This window comes from Gordionus sp. m RMFG-2023, chromosome 5 (assembly GCF_954871325.1).
Source record: "Gordionus sp. m RMFG-2023 chromosome 5, tfGorSpeb1-WG-v2, whole genome shotgun sequence".
NCBI classification, from domain to species: Eukaryota; Metazoa; Nematomorpha; class Gordioida; order Chordodea; family Parachordodidae; genus Gordionus; species Gordionus sp. m RMFG-2023.
The window spans coordinates 434,683-459,286 of NC_088779.1; the positions used below are offsets into that span (position 1 = coordinate 434,683).

At 28.0% G+C, this 24,604-nt stretch overlaps 1 protein-coding gene across 1 annotated transcript; it reads right to left on the reverse strand.

Annotated features, from left to right (window-relative positions):
- Window positions 1-3,293: 3,293 nt before the first annotated feature.
- On the reverse strand, window positions 3,294-23,611 carry LOC135929734 (uncharacterized). Its single transcript, XM_065466436.1, has 16 exons — window positions 23,521-23,611; window positions 21,536-21,670; window positions 20,041-20,202; window positions 19,476-19,643; window positions 18,781-18,847; window positions 18,486-18,725; window positions 17,176-17,348; window positions 11,115-11,298; window positions 10,261-10,487; window positions 9,015-9,343; window positions 8,448-8,666; window positions 8,257-8,362; window positions 5,812-6,064; window positions 5,231-5,336; window positions 4,444-4,533; window positions 3,294-3,530 (listed from the first exon to the last, which is right to left on the reverse strand). Exons 1-16 carry the CDS (start codon window positions 23,609-23,611, stop codon window positions 3,414-3,416), a joined length of 2,667 nt encoding a protein of 888 aa, XP_065322508.1. The 3' UTR covers window positions 3,294-3,413.
- Window positions 23,612-24,604: the final 993 nt, after the last annotated feature.

Genomic DNA, 24,604 nt, shown 5'->3' on the forward strand with positions numbered 1-24,604 from the left:
AATTATATATTTGTATATAGATGTGATATCATATCAGCTCAATAAATTTTTCCCTACCTCTAAATTTCAATTTTAACAATAGAATCCTAAATTAATCATTGTGTAAGTCTTACATAAAGTATAATTGGATTCTTCTATCTGTCGCAAGTAGTCTGCAAGCATTTGCCCATGATTTTACGAATGAACATTCTACGCGGAGATGGCGTTTTCGATAAAGCGTATTCTCATAAAGTTAGAAATATGATTGAGCTATTTTTATTTCCGGATTCCAATCTTCGTTCGTTAAAATAAAGCCCCATTCTACTTCTCAGATGTGTTAATGCTAATTGTTATTTGCAATCTCTTTTTCTTCAATTGTTTAAAGGAATGTGGTTTCTTCTGGGCTAGAGCTAGTTTTTAATACAATCTCGAAAATCACATTCATTTCAAATTTTAATAAGTTATTATTAACATTCCTAACCTTTCTTTTCCTTCTCGCTAGGAAAGTTATTATTTGTTCAATTGGCATGTCTCTGAGCCCATTGACTTTTTCTAACAAGTTGTTTTGAGATAAAAAGGAAATTTTTTTTTAACAAGATATACATATTATACTCTTTTATAATTAAATATTTAGCGGCTTCTTTACGTATATCCCTAAATAATTTCTTTGAATTTTTTAGACATCTGAGGGATCACCTTATTAATTATCAGAGACTTTTAATGAATCAAAACAATCTCGATTTGTAAGGCATTTGGTAATATAGATATTCTGATATTATATTGAGCAATTAGCAAAAGGCTGAGCATAAAGTAGGTCATTTCCAAATGTCTAGCATTTTTGAAAAAAAAAATGATTTTATTATGTAGGATAAGTCCAAACTGTTTTTATTTTAAAAAGGGTAATTTGTTCATTTTTTTACAATTTAGAGTTCCATATGGAATATATGCTTATCATGTTATCATTGGATTGATCATTTAATCGTGTTTTATTCAAAAATACCCTCATAATATTGATAGAAACATCCAAATACTAGCTGATGACTGTGAAATAGGGTAGTACTCGATTCTGGTAATAAGATAATTTTAATTGATATTCTAGATTTTAGTCCAAGCATTACGTTGGCACTAATTGATCAGAATGTAATTGGAGAATTAGCTCAGAATTAGGAATATCAGAAGTAATCTTTATTAAATCAAACAACGGGTAAAATTCCAATAACATAATTTTGAAAGTAAAAATTATATATCAGTTTATCGGTTTAAAATAGTATCTTTAATCAGTTAACAAGACAAAAAAATTATTATCTAAATTTAAGCATGCATACTGTTCTCTATGGAAGCTTTCACATAGGTTGAGGTCTCATCAATTATGATGCCCACTTTGGCATTTTCATTAATTATTTTTTTATTTCGGTAGCTATTAGATATTCTACTATATGAACGGTAAGAATTTAATTTTCTAATATTCACTTCATTTTTTTATCTACCTTTCCAAGACACCTTTTTTTAATCTAACATCGGATATTTCTTTTGCAGGGTGTAGTCAGTGTTAAGAACTCACTGCCTTGGAGTTAGATATGGCCATATTTTTCCACAACTTGAATTAATGGCATTATTTGATATTTATTCATTTAAGATACTATATATTTACAAGAATTTGAGATAATGTTGTCAATTCGTTTTTCTCATTGAAGCTTGGTTGATTTCTTTGTTGATCCATGATTAAGTATCATAGTATGAAATGTTTGAGTAGATTCATGGCATAGTTAAAATTTCAATTTATATTTTTTCATTGACTAAAATCCAAAGTACTTGGTGATAAAATATTTATGGCAATAAAACGCAATGAATATGAAATTATTAGTCAAATGCGGTGCCGGACATAACTGTGGGCGCGATACTTTTTTTAGATGGGTTTCTAAAATGACTTTAATCCAATTATTAAATTCAAAAACTTAAATCGAATAGTATTAATGCAATTTGATTCGTATTTTAGTAGTATATTGTCCATAAGTCAACAGTGGAGCAGAACCGAAGAACAATATACTCAGATGAAAGGATGGTATGGAAGCGAAAGGATTAAAAAAATGAATCACGAAACGAAGGTAACACGAGGGAAAAAATGATTAAGGAAAGCGAAAGGCACTTGTCCATGTGGCAAAAGTGTAACTAGTTGATTCAAATCTAACCGATGAAAAATATGATTTGGGTATACCGAGCAGAATGATTAGAAAATGTAGTTGGAAGTGGGTTTGGAGCGAGACTAAGAGAAGATAGTAAGGATCGATACTAAAAAAATGGGTGGATCATGGAATATAGAGGTCTGCTCAAGATTTTTTTTTAATCAAATCAGTTATACATTCAACAAATGGGCATTTTTATATTGTTAGTTTATGAAAACCCATATTGTAAACAGTGATTAAAAGATATTTTTTTTCAAATGTCTATATATCAATACACTTTAAGAAAATGTATCTATAACTAGATTCCGAAAAATTATTTTTTTATTAAAATAATCATGTTCACTGAAAAATGTTAAAATTTCGAATCTATTATTAAGTCTAAAATTTGGTGTTGCATATCATAGTTACTTCTAAAAGTTTTTCCTTATTTTTCTTTATGTTCCCATGTTTAAAAAATTCTATCAATCCATAATCCAAGAATTAAGTGATTTTTTTACTACTAAAAATGGTTTGATCCCCTTATAACAATCGTTAAATAGTTTTCGATATTATAATTTTTTTGTTACTTGAAAGCGAAAGGGATTATTAAACATTTTCTTTAATTTGATTTAGTCCTCCAGTTTTGTATTTACCATGATAGTCCTTTTCTTTGATTTATTATATATAATGTTACATGTTTAAGCTAAAAGCCAGGATGGTCTCCTATTGAAGACACGGTGTGAGTATTCTAATAAAATTGTTTCATTTATTATGAGTTATTATTTAGAAAAAAGCCTTGTAAATTGACCAAGGAAATTTAATATATATACTTTCTGACTTTGTGCCTAATTAATACTTCTTCATCCAAATAAAATTTTATAATACACATATATAAGAAGAAATAATGTCTTGAAACTTAAACAAATATTATAAGGATATAGTTAAAAAATGTATCTTGCTATCAAGATAACGATGCAGATTAATTTTTGCAGAAATAAATCTAGATAAGTATTTAGCAATTCAGATATTTTAAAAACTTTAATATACAATACAATTATTAAGTAATAAATTTTTGAAAAGAAAATCTTCAAAACCAATACTCAATTATTTAAACAATAATATACAAAAATAAATTTATCCACCCATTCAAATATTTACGGCATATTACACAATTTTACATTTTTTGGCAGAAATATTTTCCATTTTTTCCACCTGATTTTTTTGTTATCAATATTTTCATAATACATTAACTATAACATTGTAATTTTATGATTATGTTCGGCTGCGATCGTTTTTATTATCCGTTTTCGTAGATAAATACGCGTCACGGTAGTAAGAAACCATAAAAGGATCATATCGAGCCATTTCATCCAGATAAATCTTTGCCACCTAATATTTGGTTTAAATTCAACAGATTTTTTTTATTTTTTTAAAAAAATTAAACTTTTTGGTGATTTATTAAAACAAATGGGATGTATAAAGTTGAACCAGGGTAATAATAATTTTATTTTTTTTTAAATTATCCCAGGAGAGTATAAGATAATATAAACTATATACACCATATAATATAATAAACGATCAATATATAAATTTGAAAAAATCAAACATTTTCCGCAATTATTAATAAAGTTTTATTAATTGTTAATATTTTTTGGGAAATCCCTGATAAGAATTAATAAGAGCACTAAAAATCCTTTTCTATTTGTTTAGTTATATGTATATGTTAGCGCGTCAATCTGTTTTTTTCCAGCTGTGTTATTTTTTTCAACTTTAAAATCATTTTTTGCGAACCGGAAATGTATGCCATCCATCAGGTTTGATATACCTACCCCATGAATTTCAGAAAATTTTTTTTATGAACTTTTATAAACTTAATTTAATTTATATTCGATTTTCCATATAATTTTTTATAAATGAATTATATATATGAATCCAAAGGTCAACAAAAAAAATTGTCTACAATTCATAAAAGATAGGTATTCTCCAAACATGATAGAATATAATTCTGGTAAAATGCGATTTTTAAATTTATTAAAACGAGCTATAAAATTGTAAAACATAGACGCTATCGCTAACATATACATATATTTAAATATTATATGAAATGTAACAAAATATAAAAAAACTTACCATTTAAAATGGAATATTTAGAAAAGGACATAAGAAATTTAAATTAATTTTTTTATTTATTATGGGAAATTTATAGTTGGTGGTTTATATATATATATATGAAGGTAAATATAATATATTCCATATGGATTAATAATACATCATTAAATCAATAATAAAAATAGGATTGAACCTTTGCCAATGGTGGGTTATAAGCTTCGTGAAAACTGGGGAGTAGTATTTTCGTTATGATGTCACTTTCTATATCGGGTGGTAAATTTAACTAGATACAGAGAACATAAAAAAATAAAATTCACAATTATTATAGGGATTCACGAGTTTAATAAAAAACCCAACATCTATAAAATAAAACTATCTTAAAAAAAAACACTTTTCCTAATATTTGACAAAGAAAAATAGCTTTTAATATGAATTAGTGTGTTTTTTAAAAAATAAAATCAGAAGATTATATTTTATAAAGTTGTTAATTAGTGTCGTCAATTTTCAAAAAAAAAACGGCAAACTCAATATTCCGTCAAGAAAAATATTACGCGAGCTTGAAGATTTTGCTCATAGAAGGAACAAAGGTGTAGACATATATTGTAGAAATCTCGAGATTTAGGCAATATTTTTCTGGCTAAAATATCGGTTCAAAATGAGCCCTTAAACAACACTAATTAGAATGTTATTTGAATTAATTAATATTAATAAAATATATCATAACCGGCCCTATATTTTTGTGGAAAGACATTATTATAAAATAACCGAATTATAATATATTAGTTTTTAATTATTTAAATTATGATTATCAATATTGGTCATTTGTTCTCGAGAGGATTACGTCTTTAACCGGAAATTAAAAAAAAAATAATGGTTGCTAGACACTCGCGCGTGTTCATATAGTTGAAAATAAAACGCGCGTAAAAGCCTATTTTTACTTGGTAGGGAAAGAACATAGACAAAATAAAATTATGGATAACTTTGATGCAGAGCCCAGTCATATATTTCATGAAAGAGCTAAAAACGGACAGGTAAAGCGGTTCATTGCGAAAATTCTTGACAGGTGCCACGTGTGCATCCTTCTTCCTTCATCATATAAAATCGAATAATTATAAAAAGTTATTGATGTTTCGAGGGCAGTATCTTCGTAATGTAGAATGGTATTAACATATTGTCGCGCGAAAATTAGATTATTCCATCTCCATTTTTTTTGTAAATTTTACGGTGAGTTATTTTATGTAAAGTAGATAGAATAGTATAATCATAAAAAAAAATTTGATTTATGTAAAAGAGTCATTTTTGACAAAATGTTGAGGTGGAATAATCTAGTTCTCAGGCGATGATATATTAAATATTTGCATATATTTATTGACCCGTTGCCAAATACTATAATGTATATTTTACAAAATAAAATTGGTTTAATTTTTTTAACTAAGATTTTTCCAGATTTCTTATTTTAAAAAAATTGTGGATATGCATAAGAGATTAACACTTAATTTTTAAAGTAAAAGTTTTACTATTCATTTTAAATATTCGTGTCTCTGACAAAATCAAGCAAAACCTGTTGGCTGAACCAGTTCTCCCTTTAACTTCTGCCCCGTAATAACATAACATCAAAGGCTTGATGACCTCTTTCAGCACTCTGGATTTCACAAAATCTCTGCAATCCGAGGTCAGGGTTAAGGAATCGTGGATTAACTTGAGGACTCTGACATTTCGAATCAGGCAAGGGAAGGAAAGAGAACCAACGGGTGAAGTCGAAAGACAAGATTTTGTGGGTATCCATAGGTTATGAATTAATGGTAGTTGTATATCTTCATAATTATATTTATGATGAATTAATCATTTGGTTTTTTAAATAAATCGCGAAAAATAATCATGAAAAACTTTTCTAAATGGGAAAACATATTTAGAAGTTTATAAGTAACAGACCATGTTATTTAGTTTATATATATGTCGTAATTGGAATGTGGAATCCATAGAGATTCTAGATTTCTCAATTCTAAGGCATTCTTAACTGAAGGCAATCTTTAAATTTTGAAAAGTCTCATTTGACTGAAAACGTATTCCTCCAGCGTGTATATAGCAAAATTTTGTGATCATACTAGGCTTCTGAAAAAAATTAAATATTAGTTCCATAGTTTCTTTTTCTAAATGATTTTTTTGGGTCACGTAGCCCGGGTCCGTGTATGCCTTATCCAATTTTATCTTGAACTTTTAAGGTACTTTTAATATGCATCATTTTTTTTTCCTTATAAATTTATAAAAATATACGAAAGTCAGGGCAAAATTGTGCGGAATTCGCTCACGATTTAAGGCACATTTTCGGTCAAATTAGAAATTATTTTTAAAATCTGAATCGCCTTCAACAAATGAAATTCCTATGGATTCTTCATCTCGTTCGACCATGTGGTATGTGTAAATAATTTAAGCGTTTTAATATAGGACTAACTTTAGACCATTTTGAAAGTCTAAAACATTTGTAAACCATTCGCGAATGTTTCGTCGATCATTCGAGAATCGCGAACTTTATCGAGACTCGAACTAGTCATCTGCATCGGGTCTAATTTTTTTTTCTTTTAAATTGTCCTGCCTGGTCCGACTCTGAACGAATTTTTTTAATTGTCCAGAAATGTCCAACCCGAAATATAAAAAATTATTTGTCCGCCCAGCACGTCTTTTTTTTAAATTATTGCCATATTGAGACACCGTGTTTCTTGCAAGAATTTTGAAATATAACAATTCATTCCACAAAATGATATCATATTTAAAAAATCTAAGCCCAAACTCGAAATTACAATATTTATTAAACAGGAGCTGCTTCGGGCTAGGTGCGGACCTCTAGACTCTATTCAAAGTCCTTAAGACCTAAAAAATTATTGGGAGCTTAATAAAACTTTAAACCATCGTTTTATAAATGTTTAGATTCAAATAATCAATCGAGAAAGAATGCGTCGCTTTATTAATTTTTCACATTTCAGATCATACTCATTCAAATTTAATAAAAAATGAAACTGGAGTTAGAAAAAGAAAAACACGAAAGGTTTTGAATTTTCAAAAAAAATAAAGTACAGTACTTTATTTCTATTCGCTTTTCCCTAACCATCTTAACTGAAATTATAAAGTACAATTTTATTGCAGTAAAATTGATATGTGTACCTACTTCTCATATAATTTTAATTTCATATTAGTGCTGTAAAGTAACGTCGTTACTAACTTAGTTACCTTTTTTGAAGAAAAGGAAAGTCATTCGTTACCTTCTTCTAGAGGTAACGGTAACGCGTTTCTTTTTTTATAACATTTAATTTTTTAAGTAACGAGTAACCAGTTACTTTTTTTGGATAGTAAGTAACGCGCGTCCCTATTTTCGGACACGAGTAATGGCAACGCGTTTCTTTTTTGTAGTAATGTTTACAGCACCACTATACATAAAATAACCGATAAAAAAAGTGTAGTATTTATTATATCGATGGATAATTATTATTATTTTTTTTACTATTTAATTTTATATTGTGCTATGAATAAACATTACTATCGAACATAAAAAAAATATAATAACATGCTTTTTAAAAAAAAATTATGAATCTAATCTAATATAACAAAGCGTAAGGTATATTATTTAGAAAGCATGTTCAGTGTTTTAGAAAATAGCTCGGCAAGAGACACCTAAGTGGCGCATGGCGGTTGAACAACCTATTCCAGTATTATATATCAAAATTCGTTTATAATTATTCAGTTACTTCAGTAATATCATCCGAAAATGAGAAGGGCTCTAGTCTTTAAAACTAGTGATTTTTTTTCTTCTTTCTTTCTTTCGTTCTTTTATTTTATTTTTTTATTACCAACATCCCTATTTGAAACACTATAAAAATGAAGAAAACGAAAGCCAATTCAATTTCCACAAGTATGATTGATGGTCCATCGTACATTATTGCTTATGAAAAATAAATAAAACGATTACCATATATTTTTAAACTCCTTTTAACTTTTAATTATATATATAGACCTGGGAAAGATAGGAGAGATACGATACCGTCTTCTAAGGTATTGAGTACAATGGCCTTGACGGTAAGATCTTCGTGATACAAAAATTTGGGTAACAAATCAAACGCCTATAAAAAAAAATTTAAATTTCAAATTAAAATTAAAATAAAATTATAAAAGGGGGTTTTAAATGATAAGATCTATTAAAATAACTTCTTTGATGACTCCAACGTACAACGGAGTCTCCTTATCTTCCAAAAGGTTGTTCGAATATTGAACAGTCTCCAAACTATCATCATCCCCTATATCCTTCACGCCTAGTGGCGTAACAAATTCTCCCTTTTCCTCGTGTTGATCGTGATTCGATTCTCGAATCCTTTCGGCGTCCATTTTGGCTTTAACATTTTCGATGTGTTTTCTCAAACTCCATTTCTTTGGGGATTTTGTTTTACGCAAAAGTAGATTTATTTTAAAAAAACCAAAAATTCGGGTTATATTAAAGGATTAATTTTATCGAACAATTGTATAATATAAAGAAAATTATTACATATGGTATTCATGCTAGTGATCTGCATCGGGCCTAATTTTACAAGCCCGGCCCCAAATTTTTTTAACAATTTTGCCGGCCCGGCCGTGCCCGAAGCCCATTCGAGCCGGGCCGGGTCTATTTTTGCAGATATCTAGTTGGAGTACACTATAATATGGAAATTAAGAATAGTATGCCTTCGTTTAAAATCATACGTAACGTTTTTTTTTGAAATTTTTCGTGTATCTCTCTACCTCATTGCCTTCCACGACCGCCAACAAAGTCGCGTCAAACAAAGGTTCTTTTCGGCATTTCTGGGCGTAATATCTAGCGTATTTGGCGTAGGCGGAAAAAACTATCAAAAGCGATCTAATTTCGGAGTTATCGATCGCGTCCATAGCACTGTGGCGATCCGAATAGTATTTCGAGCTAGGGGAAGATAAAATGTAATGCGAACGTAGCCTGTTAGCTAGAGTGAGAAGAAGGGCGTGTCTGGCTAAGGGTGTCAGCTCGTCTTGTGGCGAGCGGGAAACTAAGATTTCGGCTTTCGAGTTTGTATTAGATGATGCGCAAGGGATATTGTCTAATATTTTGGAAATTGTAATATTTTTTTAAAAAATATATAATTTATGGAGTTAAATTCAAATTCGAAATTTTTACGGAAATTTTATAATTCTCATCTTCAGACCCGTACGCACCACGAGGAAAACGATGCCGTGATGAGAATTTTAATATAGTATTAATCTCGTGGGGTTTTCGTTTCTCGCCGCATATATCCACCAGGGTAGCAATTTAAGATTTTCAAAGAATTTTAAGAATAATACGAATAACTTCGCAATAATTAAAATTTACTATTCGCAAATTTCGATTCGAATATCGAATAATTTTCAACTGAGCCAATGCAATGTTTCATTTACATCAAGAGCTCATAAAGTTTGGTTAGTCTTAAGGAAGCTTATTTTTGGAGGAAAAACTAAAAACACCAACTTTTATTCATTTAATTAAAATTTGTAAATCTCAAAATTATTTCGTATATATTAAAGATGCAGAATCATATAAAATACTTATAAGGTTAAGTTTAAATGTAACTAATTACACGTTACTTTTTAAATATGTAACTTAACTAGTAAGTAGTTGCCTTCTTAAGAATGTAACTTAAAATATAATTACTTTTCAAGGGTAACTATTAACAACACTAGTCAATTTATAATATATAATAAATTAAATTGTTTAGGGTGTCTTTTTTCCCAAGCTTTGTGGCTCATATGATTGGCCCTATGTAGCGTAAAAGATTTTTTTCTAAGCATTTATTAATAAATTATAATATCTTGTCTTTTTTTTCCTCCAATAAATACACTTAAACAATACATTAGTTTTCGGTATCTGTATCGGTCGTTACTTTGTTAGTATCATTTTAGGTATTAGTGCTCAATCTGTATACTATAAAATGATGAATAGATCGTGATATTATGTATTATTAAAAAATAAGTATGCCCTTACTACTTTCCTCGTTATCCTTATAATCGTCTAATAACGCGGTGTAATGATTGATCAAGGCGGTAAATACGTGAGTGGCTGTGTTGGGGTATATTGGACACGTATCCAAGCTTAAACTGACATCAAAATGATGATTAATGTTTTCTAAGCGGACTCCCAAATATTCTATATTCAGAGTAACTTGATTAATCAGCTGATGAGCGTTGAGGGATAGCAGACGATTAACATTCCTATTTTATTTTAAGTTTTATATTTAAGAAAACATATATACCATGTTAAAATAAAATCATTTATTATTAGATTTATGTCCAGTCTTCTGCCTTAACGTGGCAGCGGGAGTGGCAACGTCTTAAAAGGATGCCTGTGATCTGGGATAGAATAGGATCATCTTTTCCTAGATTGTAAAAGTTAACGAAAGGGGTTGTTGTCAGGAAAGGCCAATGGCTTAATCCAATCCAAATTTAGAAACGGATTTATGCTAGAAATAGCTAAAAACTTATAAAATCTTATATTACTTAATTGTTCATTGTTGAAATTTTACATTTAAGAGGAAATACTAGAGTTGGCCTAATACATTTGAGCATTGTTTGTTATTATCATGAATATAAGATCATAAAAAACTATAATATAATTTATAAGCTTAGGGAAAAAAAAGCCACAAAACAATTTTCACATATAAACTGCCATAATAAGTTAAAACAATATTCAAAAGGGTAATTTGTAATAAAATGTCAAGTGACTTGTTAAAGGGATAATTTCGACAACTATTATGTTTGGTTTAAATCTATTTAAATCATTTATATCTACAGTCCACACCCTGAAAGAACGAAAAATGATAATGATTCATTAAATTTTACCCGTATCCAAAAGCGATAGCGAGACTAGTTAAAGTTGACTTAGAAACATCCGCTAAGGGTTTATAGGGCGAAGCGACAGATAAAACGAGTAGAGGGTAGAGCGATTTTTTGATTAATAAGGCCTTAATGCTTTTATCGGATTTGATGAGTGAATGGGAAAGCAGATCCAACAATCGAGCTAAACCTAAAATAAGGAAAAAAGATATAAATCTACTTCATGTAAAAATTTCAGAGTTGTTAAAGGATCAAGATACAAGTATCTAGATCCTGTATCTAGATATAAAAATATGGTATCTGTATCTGTATCTAGATAAATTTTTGATTAAAATATCGGTATCTAGATATTATTTTAGACAATGTATCTGTATCTAGATCCATTTAAAAAGAATCTTTTAACAACTCTAAAAAAATTTTATTGGGCAAATTTCTAGTTTTGTATTTCTTTCTTAAGGTAAAATAAATTCCCACGTGATGTGCCTTAGAGATCTGCAAAAGTAAGTCTAGCCCGTACCAGGCCCTGCTGCCCAAATTTTCAAAAAAACGGGTTCGGGTTGGGTCGGGCCTAATATTTTTAAGAAAATTCAGGCCGGGTTTTTAAATATATCTAAATTTATCGATTTTATATTAATTATTTTATGTAAAATAAAAAATATTGGATTTTATTTATAAAAACTAGACCGCATATAACATATATCGTTTATTTTTTATAAAAATTAATTTCTGTATTTAAATAAATTCGGGACTGACCGGGCCGGTAAATTTTTTTGAAAAATATTTCGGGTTCGGGCCGGGTCGGGCCGGGTTTGAAAAATTAGGCCGGATGCAGATCACTAATGTGCCTATCAAATTTTTTTAAATTAGCCTTTCCGGCTATTTCTTAATTTTCCTAAAGTTTTTCCTTAAATTATGAATTCTTACCTCATCCTTAAGTTAATAAAATGTTAATATAAAAGTATATAACATATATAATATTTCTTTCATCATAAATTCGTTATATGAAAAAAAAAGGTATTTTTATCTTAAATTGATTGATCAATAGAAACGTGATATTTAATATATAATTAGTGTTGCGTAATCGGCTAATTTTAGCCGACTAAAAACGGCTTAGCCGAGATTATTAGGTATAGCCTAAAAATCGGCTAAACCTAATTAGGCTAAGCCTAAAAATTGGCTAAGCCTAAAAATGGGCTAAGCCTAAAAATTGGCTAAAATAAATTATTCAAAATTCTGCATCGATGCTTACTTAGCATTAATTATTATTTATTTATTTTAGTAAAATAATTTATTTTATTTATATTTAATGTAAATATTTTATTATTATCAACAAATAAACATAATAGGATTTAATATTTTTTATTTATATTATTATATTTTGAAATGAAAATAAATTTATTTATTTGATGTTTTTTTAATAAAAAAAAATAATATGCTGCTATATTGTAAAAATGTAATATTCTTTAAATATAATTTATTAGTGATTTTCACAATCTTCTTTGTAAATACATCTTTTATTGAGGAATTATATTGTAAATTTTATTAGATAAATAAACAATCTTTTAGGTGAAATCTTTTATCATTTTTTTAAATTATCTATTTATTATTAAATGAAGTGGATTTTATGAAACTTTTTTGATGTTATTTTATATGATCTTTTTAAGGATAATATTTTAATGTGAGAATTGTCATAATCGTTCTTTTATAAGTTTTTGGAATTTTTTTGAAGAAAGTATGTTAAAATAATAAGTATTAATAACATGTGTAAATACAAATTTAGTGAAGATGTACCAATGAAAAGTGACAGTTGTCATAATGGTTAATTTTAAAGTTTTTTGAATTTTTTTGACGAAAATTTGTTAAAATAAGTATTAATAACATGTGCAAATATAAATTTAGTGAAGATGTACCATAGAAAAGTGACAATTGTCATAATCGTTATTTTTAAAGTTTTTCGAATTTTTTTGACGAAAATATGTTAAAATAAGAATTAATAACATGTGTAAATATAAATTTAGTGAAGATGTACCAATGATAAGTGACAGTTGTCATAATGGTTAATTTTAAAGTTTTTTGAATTTTTTTGACGAAAATTTGTTAAAATAATTATTAATAACATGTGTAAATATAAATTTAGTGAAGATGTACCATAGAAAAGTGACAATTGTCAAAATCGTTATTTTTAAAGTTTTTCGAATTTTTTTGACGAAAATATGTTAAAATAAGAATTAATAACATGTGTAAATATAAATTTAGTGAAGATGTACCAATGAAAAGAGACAATTGTCATAATAGTTAATTTTAAAGTTTTTTGAATTTTTTTGACGAAAATTTGTTAAAATAAGTATTAATAACATGTGCAAATATAAATTTAGTGAAGATGTACCATAGAAAAGTGACAATTGTCATAATCGTTATTTTTAAAGTTTTTCGAATTTTTTTGACGAAAATATGTTAAAATAAGAATTAATAACATGTGTAAATATAAATTTAGTGAAGATGTACCAATGATAAGTGACAGTTGTCATAATGGTTAATTTTAAAGTTTTTTGAATTTTTTTGACGAAAATTTGTTAAAATAATTATTAATAACATGTGTAAATATAAATTTAGTGAAGATGTACCATAGAAAAGTGACAATTGTCAAAATCGTTATTTTTAAAGTTTTTCGAATTTTTTTGACGAAAATATGTTAAAATAAGAATTAATAACATGTGTAAATATAAATTTAGTGAAGATGTACCAATGAAAAGAGACAATTGTCATAATAGTTAATTTTAAAGTTTTTTGAATTTTTTTGACGAAAATTTGTTAAAATAAGTATTAATAACATGTGCAAATATAAATTTAGTGAAGATGTACCATAGAAAAGTGACAATTGTCATAATCGTTATTTTTAAAGTTTTTCGAATTTTTTTGACGAAAATATGTTAAAATAAGAATTAATAACATGTGTAAATATAAATTTAGTGAAGATGTACCAATGAAAAGTGACAATTGTCATAATGGTTAATTTTAAAGTTTTTTGAATTTTTTGACGAAAATTTGTTAAAATAAGTATTAATAACATGTGTAAATATAAATTTAGTGAAGATGTACCATAGAAAAGTGACAATTGTCATAATCGTTATTTTTAAAGTTTTTCGAATTTTTTTGACGAAAATATGCTAAAATAAGAATTAATAACATGTGTAAATATAAATTTAGTGAAGATGTACCAATGAAAAGTGACAATTGTCATAATGGTTAATTTTAAAGTTTTTTAAATTTTTTTGACGAAAATTTGTTAAAATAAGTATTAATAACATGTGTAAATATAAATTTAGTCAAGATGTACCATAGAAAAGTGACAATTGTCATAATCGTTATTTTTAAAGTTTTTTGAATTTTTTTGACGAAAATATGTTAAAATAAGTATTAATAACATGTGTAAATATAAATTTAGTGAAGATGTACCAATGAAAAGTGACAATTGTCATAATCGCTATTTTTAAAGTTTTTTGAATTTTATTGACAAAGATATTTTAAAATAAGTATTGATAACATGTTTAAATAAAAATTTAGTGAAGATGTACTCTAGATAAGCGACAATTGTCATAATCGTTATTTTTAAAGTTTTTTGATTTTTTTTGACGAAAATAGTTAACTTGCATCGATATTGATTTTAAAATAGAAAAAAAAGTTTACCCAAATTTTAAAACAAGATTGTCTGATGAAAATTGGTAAAAAAAAATAATAATTTCTAACTTAGGATTAGATATTATGATATAAATTTTGCATATTAATTTCTGACCCGATGAACAAATGTAATAAAATGCCAATTTGCTCCTGTTTTTGGGGAAGAATCTATTATTACCATATGTGTTTCTATGGCATATACTCAGGCAATTTTAATTTTACAATCTATATTTTTACCCATTTACATCAAAGAAATTTTAAAAATAACGATTATGACAATTGTCACTTTTCTATAGTACATCTTCACTAAATTTTTATTTAAACATGTTATTATTTCGTCAACAAAAATCAAAAAATTAAAAAAATAATGATTATGACAATTGTCGCTTATCTAGAGTACATCTTCACTAAATTTATATTTACACATGTTATTAATACTTATTTTAACAAATTTTCTTCAAAAAAATTCCAAAAACTTATAAAATAACGATTATGATAATTGTCACTTTTCTATGGTACATCTTCACTAAATTTTTATTTAAACATGTTTTTACTACTTATTTTAACCTATTTTTTTCAAAAAAATTCAAAAAACGTATAAAATAACGATTATGACAATTGTCACTTTTCTATGGTACATCTTCACTAAATTTTTATTTAAACATGTTTTTAATACTTATTTTAACATATTTTCTTCAAAAAAATTCAAAAAACGTATAAAATAACGATTATGACAATTGTCACTTTTCTATGGTACATCTTCACTAAATTTTTATTTAAACATGTTTATAATACTTATTTTAACATATTTTCTTCAAAAAATTCAAAAAACTTTAAAAATAACTATTATGACAATTGTCAATTTTCTATGGTACATCTTCACTAAATTTTTATTTAAACATGTTATTAATACTTATTTTAACATATTGTCGTCAAAAAAAATCAAAAAACTTTAAAAATAGCGATTATGACAATTGTCACTTTTCTTTGGTACATCTTCACTAAATTTATATTTACACATGTTATTAATACTTATTTTAACCTATTTTCTTCAAAAAAATTCAAAAAACTTATAAAATAACGATTATGACAATTGTCACATTAAAATATTATCCTTAAAAAGATCATATAAAATCATCAAAAAAGTTTCATAAAATCCACCTCATTTAATAAAAAATAGATAATTTTAAATGATAAAAAAATTATAAAAGATTTCACCTAAAAGATTGTTTATTTATCTAATAAAATTTACAATATAATTCCTCAATAAAAGATGTATTTATAAAGAAGATTGTAAAAATCACTAATAAATTATATTAAAAAGAATATTACAATTTTACAATATAGCAGCATATTATTTTTTTTATTAAAATAACATCAAATAAATAAATTTATTTTCATTTCAAAATATAATAATATAAATAAAAAATATTAAATCATATTATGTTTATTTGTTGATAATAATAAAATATTTACATTAAATATAAATAAAATAAATTATTTTACTAAAATAAATAAATAATAATTATAAGCATCGATGCAGAATTTTGACTAATTTAATTTTAGCAGATATATATAGGCTTAGCCGATTTTTAGGCTTAACCTAATTAGGCTTAGCCGATTTTTAGTTTTAGCCGATTTTTAGGCTTACCTAATTAGGCTTAGCCGATTATTAGGCTTAGCCGATTATTAGGCTTAGCCGATTATTAGGCTTAGCCGATTATTAGGCTTAGCCGATTATTAGGCTTAGCCGATTATTAGGCTTAGCCGATTATTAGGCTTAGCCGATTATTAGGCTTAGCCTAATAGGCTTAGCCGATTTTTAGGCTTAGCCTAATTAGGCTTAGCCGATTTTTAGGCTTAGCCTTATTAGGCTTATGCGTAGTTTTTAGCCGATTACGCAACACTATATATAATGATATCCAACGTAGACCCCAACTTTTGGGTTCATTAAAAAAAAAATTGGCGGGTAACTTTTTTTTTGAATCGTTTGTCGTGTTTGGCGCGTTTTTTTATATTTTGACCATTTTTTTAAAAAAATATTTTAAATTAGCCTTGATTTTTATTTAATAGTAAGTGATACGTGTTGTCGAACTTTTGAGGAAATAGTCAGAGCGCTCCCAAATTGCGCTGACGCTAAGGCTCATCACAATATAAATCGCGAACATTAAATATGTGAGAACTATTATAAAGCGGTGAACCAGTGGAGGTAGGAGGGGGCAGAGGGCTAAGCCATATTCCTGGGTTTTCTTCCAAAATTATTAAACTGAACCCAACCCCCACCCTTAAACTTAGAAGGTTCCACACGAAGCACCAGTATCCGAATCGCATCATCCAATCAACCCACTTCCTGCCCCGCCCGCCATTTTGTCAAAAAAATAACGATAACCTTCAACGCTTAACAAAGTCGTCAGGATAGAACGCGAGCTTTGGGATTGTTTTTTAGAAAGTTTCGTTGGTGAAGGAACTTCTTGAAATTTGTTTAAGATCCCTGGAATCCGCAAATTGAGAAGGTTTGTGCTCACATTGGTAGGTAGAGCAGAAAACTCCAAAAAATGTTTTCTTATATTTATATTATTTTAAATTCATTTTTTTTTTTGAATTTTAAGAATGAAATTAAAATTAGGCATTTTTTTAAAAAAAAAATATATATATATAATTTAAAAAATAGTGACCGTTTATCCTGAAATAAAAATCATTTCTTTTCTTTTTTTCTTTCTTTCCTTTCTTTCTTTTCTTTATTTTCTTTCTTAGTGCTGAGTTGATTTTTAAAAAAAAGAGCTACGTCAATATTTTATCCAGAAAAATATTACGCGAGCCCTGAAAATTTTGCTCATAGATGGCACAAAGGTTTGTAGAATCTCGGGAGAAATATTTTCGCCCCATTTAACACCACTAGGTCTCTCGTCTATATAAATTCACTTTAATCAAATTAGCATCAATTTCATTTTCAATTGAAGCTTTAACGAGAAAAATCTTAAAATAAGCATTTAGGGAGGAGTGTTTGATATACAATTAAATTTCGGTTGGGCGATAGTTTAAAAGGTTTTTCCCCGACATGCGCAGTAGGTTTCTGAATTTTAAATTGCAATTTCTTTAAATGTTCATTATAGAATTGTCTGAAATTTTATAGGGTGGGTATTATACACCTATCGGAATGCATTTATGGCGTTCAATTAATGATTTAAAATGCAAAAAATAACAAATACCCACCTTATAAATTTCGGACAATCGTTATTATTTGCATTATAAATCACTAATCGGCGCGCTATTTTAAATTTGAAAACTAATTTCGCCGGATGTGCATTCCAATAGGTGTATAATACCACCCACCCTATTAAATGTCAGACAATTTTATAATGAACTTTTAAAGAAATTACAATTTAAAATGTAAAACCTTACTGCGCATGTCGGGAAAGCTTATTAAGGTATCGCCTTAACCTAAATTTTTTAAGGAAAAAATCTGCCTAATATATTTTTTGTATTTTATAATATTGATGCCAATCATTTTCGTTTTATAAATTCTCAAGTTCAAAAATGATTGGCGTTAAATGTTAAAAGATCGTAAAATTTAAGAATTAAATGTTTTTTGGCAATATGTTTATTTTTATTTTATGATCGAGTAAATAGACGAAATTCCCAAGAATGAAAATTTTTAAAAAAGAGATTTTATTCATTAATTAAAAAACTTATTCTTACTTATCATCCTCCATCTTTTCAGGCTTCGTGTCCGTTTCGGAGATTATGCTGACCAGGGGGCCATTCAAGCGCCTGTTAAACTCTATTTTGGAGTCTGACTTAAGTTTGATATCGCTGAAGTTGGAGGATATAAGAGTATTCGATTTCGTAGAAAATTTGACGCCATTTTGATTATCGAAGCTAGGGTCGCTCAACCCCGGTTTCCAGTTACGAAGGCTCAAATAAACGGGCAATAATTCCCTTTAAAAAAAAAATTTTAAAGCAATTGATTTAAAAAATAATAATTTTATTTTACTTCATCAAGTAGACGATAATTTCGGAATTTTCGCTTCCATCCTCTTTCACGGATTTGTCCCTCGTGCCTTTCATAAATTAAAAGAAATTTCTATATATGGATAAATAAATTGCGATGGGGAAAAGGGGGGGGGGTCAATTTTGTGGTCAATTAAAAAATAAAATTATAAAATTTTGAATATCCTTTACCTATACATCTCTAACTCAAACAAAAATAAATATAGAAAAAAAAAATTGATAGGAAACCGCCTTAGAAGAAATTCCAATCATTTTAATTAAAACCTAAATAATATTTTAACCAATAAGACAAGATACTACTTCCATGCCCTGCAAGCAGTTCGTTCCTAATTCCTCAGTTCTATATGACCATTAAATACGTAACGATGCTAATGACATGAATACTAAACAGTATACCTGACAATTGTTTTCTATAATGGATGTTAAATACCTACAAAATCGAAATTTTTAAGTTTGGACCAATGACCCGGTAGTAAAAAATTTCGGCGTTGTGACCCGAATTTAATTTTAAGAAGTTTATAGGAAGTAAATCTCAAACTCAACATTATTTTTATATCCAATTCTCCGTTTCTAAATGTAATGCATTAAATTTAAATATTCAAATAATAATTTTGACGATTTAATGATTGTCTCGTCTATTTTTCTTTCAAAATATTACGAAATATAATATAGCCTAACTTTCGTCATCCGCCATTTTTCGAGAGAACCCTCCCAGAATCTCATTCAAGAAGAATAGAATTTCGTTGCTGTTTTCATCGAAATGATCGGTATCAGCATTCAATTTGGTTTCTGAGTTGGTAGCAAAGTACCATTCTAGCAAATAATCTATGGTCAACCTAATATCACCTTTTTTTAAACGAAAAATAGTATTTATTTGTTATTTATCTTTTACATTATAAAATCGGCTATGGGCGAGCTAGGTTTATTCCTGGCCAGGGCAACAAAAAAAAACTCGAGAAATAAGATAAAACAGATAAAAAAAATTGTTATTAAATTTTTTTTCAAGGGGCCAGTCCTTTCCCCGTTAAGATTTTTTACTTCGAATTACGAATAATAACGATATTTTTGAACATTTTCAAAATGTACAGATTTCTAAGGTTACTCAAGGGTTCTCATTTAGCGTACTTATATACCTAGATTCTGGGGTTAACGGCATTCCCAAACCGAGCTGAATCCCCTTAGGGCCCTTCCCCTATCACTGCCGCAAATATATAAAATCCCTCTGTCCAAAATAAATAATTACAGTGGTATCCTATAGTGTCGAGGCACTCCTTGTAATATCGAACCATTTGGGGTCGATTAAAATATTTGTAAAATTTCTCGTCTTCGAACGATTTTTGATCATCAAGAATCGGGTTAGCTTCCTCGCAAAGCGACTTTTCTTTGGGTAGCACGTTCTCGATCTCTGTGCAACAAATACTTTTATTTTAAATAACCTAGAGGATTTATTAAAGTCCAACCTCCCCAATGACATATAACATCACCTAGACTGAACCATTAGTCCATTTAAACGCGCATCAATAACGATACAACTGGTAGCAAGCCATTTTTAATTTCTCCAAATAAACAATTTATATATCGAAATTGAAAAGTTTTTTAAAATTTATATAGGACACCAAAAATATGGCATTTACACGAGCTGATTTCAATGAATAAATCGTCAGTCTATGCAAGTATTATATATCATTGATCCTCCCCTAACCGAACATCCTAGTGCTCATAAACCGCGACAACCTCTTATCGCGTTATATTACCTAGTTGTTCCATATATAGTAGAGCCCTGTAATGGACCTGCCCCACCTCCGGCGGAATTCAACCGGACTCAGGCAGTCATTAACACGAACTCGATAAGACCACCAATTTTTGTTAGGGGGTGGAATTGAATTTCGGATATTTTTTTTTCAAGAAATATCACCAATAATTTTTTCTCCTTTCCTTGATAAAAAAAATGGTATTTTCATCCTAAATTAGATATTTTATCATTTTTTAGAATCAAATCATACCTAAGAGTTCGAATCGGATTCTGGGTGATGGGATTGACTGATTGGTTTCTGATTTGTCAGAAAAATCTGTTGGGACAAATTAGACAGTTTTACTTTCTAAGTTGTAGTTAATAATAAATTTGATTGAACTCAAATGTTTAGTAAATTAGATAGTTGCCAGTATTATGGAAGAGCCCAAATTAGACAAGTTTTACTGTGTGTGATAAGTTGAGTTGGAATAAGGAATGATCTAGAATTCTCTCGTGGGTTATTCGGAATCTCTAAAATTTTGAACCATTTACTAAGGAGGAAGATTTATAAATTTTTAAAAATCAGATGTTCGAAAAATGACAAATTATTTTTTTTATAAATGGCGAAATTGACTGAAATTTTTTATAGGATAGGTGCTACTCTAAAACATACCGGAATTTCCGGTATTATCAGATTTTTAAAAATTAAAAAAAATGGCCCTCAGTGAAAGGATTAAAAGTTGAAAGATTTCTGGATCACCATATGGAGGATTCCAGATGCAGATTTGCTTAAATCTGCAGAAGTAGGCCCGGTCCGTACCCAGCGTGGCTTAGGGCCGGGCTTCTATTTTTTAAAAAAATCGGAATCGTGCCGGGCTGGGTTCGAATAATTACGATGCAGATCACTAATATCTACCATGCTAGAAAATCTTCTATTTGAATATCCTAAGAAACAGACATTTTAATTTTTTTTCTATTCATAAAAAAAAAAGTTTTTAAAAAAAACCTTGAATTTTGTGTTTTCCTACGGGTCGCATGGAATCGATAGCGTAAGCCAGATTAAATTCGCTGATAGTAGCGAATATTTTGAATAGTTTGTCCAGATGATTGTAAAATACGTGAGGCTCGGCCAATTTCGGACCTGTTTACAAAAAATAATGTTCTTAGGTATCCTCGATTTTAAGGCTTTAAATTTTTATGATCACCCTAAAGTAGGGGTTGTGCCGATATTAAATATCGGATCGGTATCGGTACCGATATTTAGCGTTTTCCGATAATATCGGATCGGGTCGATACTTGTCAAAAACCGATCCGATCTTTTTACTTTTCTTTTTTTTGTTATTTTATTTTATGTTATATATATTTATTTTACATTATTAAAATATTTCTAAATAATTTTTTTTTAAATTTTATTTCTTTTTAAAAATAGATTTATAGTATTTTAAAAGTTTTTTTTTTTAATAAAAATAGAAAAGAACACCCAAAGTTTTATATATTTTTAAATCTTTTTAAAATAACGCCAATATTTTTTATTTATACTTTAAATAAAAGAATTTTTTTTTAATATGTTATCTGAATTATGGAAATATTTTACAAAAGACAAAGATAATTTTGCAAAATGCGTTATCTGCGAAATCATCTGAGTCTGCCTTCAGTACGGCAGGAGATATAGATAGTCCATATCGTAGAAGCTTGTTCCCAGAAAATCTAGAGGCTCTCAAATTTATTTAAAAAATCTAATTTTTATATATTACAATTTTGTAATTCATACCAACATAAAATGGATATATTATTAAATATATCCATTTTTTTATTATAGTCTTAATTTTGTAGAAATAAAAAAATTAAATTAAATTCATAATTCGATTTTTTGCATAAAAAATATTGATTTCTGAATTACATTTAGTTCAAACGGGGGTGATTAAAAATCAGTTTAAAATATCGGATCGGTATCGGATCGGTTTTGGAGCAATATCAACATATCGGATCGGATCGGTGAAAAATATATGGATCGTCACAGCCCTACCCTACATAAAAATTATATCAACTGGTCTCCCTGCAAAAACAGCCTATCTTCCAGTGTTGTTAAACGTTATTTATTTTTGTGGCAAAAAGTAGGGCGATATTGGTTATCTTTTTAAAAAGTAAATGCGCTTTGTATGCCATTTTATAAAAAAAAAATTTAGTATATTTTTCATTTATCTAATTTATGTCAATAAAATTAGATTTGTATTCACATCTGATTAAACATATCATTAATGACTCTTTAATTTCTTGAATTCCTACACTCAGTGTCCACCGCCAAGATGTCTTGGTGCCAAGAGATAGGAATCGTTGATCAAGGAAATTGGCTGTACTGTTTAAATATCAGCCAATATTTGAAAAACACCTGGGTGTGGGTATCATCTAATTTGATTTATTGAACGTATTCTCTTTTTAGTAAACCAAAAAAAAAGGAGTGTGCTATTGAAATCGCTATTTTTTTAAAAAGTAGCGTGCTACCTAGTGGTTGTTAAACGGCTCATATTTTGAACCCATTTTTAAAAATGGCTAACTCAATATTTTATTAGGAAAATTATTATGGAATAAGATTTTACAGATAGGATAGGTGGCAAAAAGGTTTGAGCTATTAACGAAATCTTGAGGCTTGGATAATATTTTTCTGGCTAAAATATTGAGTTAGCCGTTCTTAGAAATCGTCTCAAATGCAGTTTAATAACACTAGCTACTGCTATCTTTAAAAAGGGTAGTGGGCTATTGGCTACTACTGCTACTAAAAATAGTTGAAGAAAATGGTATATTCAATTTTACATCATAATATAACATCATTAGCAAAATAAATGTATATATATGACCATGGAAATTATATTAAGTTAGATGTGCAATATTAAGACATGATGGAATTTTTTTTTTAGCTTAGCAGTTTTTGCAGTGAGACTGAAGATAGGCAAGATGGTTATTATATAGCATAAAACTATTGTATAATATAACCTAATATAGATAAACAATTCTTGATTATCACCAGATCTTTGATTATCAATGTATCTATATCAGGACTGGTGGGTAACCTGATATTCTTCATCAATCCTATGCTTAGGTGTTTGAGTTGATCAGTTAAAATATCGTGGGATATTGCTAGGCTGGACAAATTTAGTGATAATCTATTGCCTTCATTTAAATGTTTAAATTCTTGATAAAGGGTGAGGTATATATTCAATAGGGCATTCATAAAGGACTCATATTCATGTTTAATATTGTGAGGGTCAGTTTGCCCTGTATTAGTTGATAGTGAATTTCTATTCAGTGGTTAAAAAAAAAGGTTTTTAAAGGACATTAATATAAAATTTGTAAAATATTGAAAATACAAATATTTAACCTGTGATAATAAGTCAACAACTCAATGGAAAATATAAATATTGATTGTCTTATTTTTAATTGTGAATGGTTGCACAACCCTGACAAAGCTTTGGTGATTATATTGAACTTAACAAGTGTTTCTTTCAACCATGATTCATTTTTTTGAAATTCAGCTATATTGGTTGCTTTAAATTTATTTTTGGACTCATTATTTGCTAGGTTTATTTGTGATAATTTTATATTTATTTTTTTGATAAGGGCTGTTTGTAAGTCTGTTGATTGGTCCTTTATTTTTAACACATTAGAAGAAAAATTTGGATCATAATAACTATATGAGGCTTCTTTTAGAATCAAGATCATTAGATGCTTTAAACAATTCAGAGCAGACTAAATATTGCATAGATAAACAATAAATAAGTAATTTTCCTAAACTCACCGATAAGGTTTGAAATCCTTTATTTGAATGATGATGGATACATTTAAATAAAGTAGAACACGTTAATGGCAAAAAGGTTTTAAATCTTTCATGGACAAGCTTTTTTAATCCATCTAAAATGTTACATTTATAAATTTTTACATTAAAAATAAATAATATACCATTGTTGGAAATATTAATTAAATAATTAAGTATGGATATTGATATAAGTTTTAAATCTGATGAATCTGAGACTTCAATTAACTTATTTAACATAAATATCATATGGCCCAAAGCAGGGGT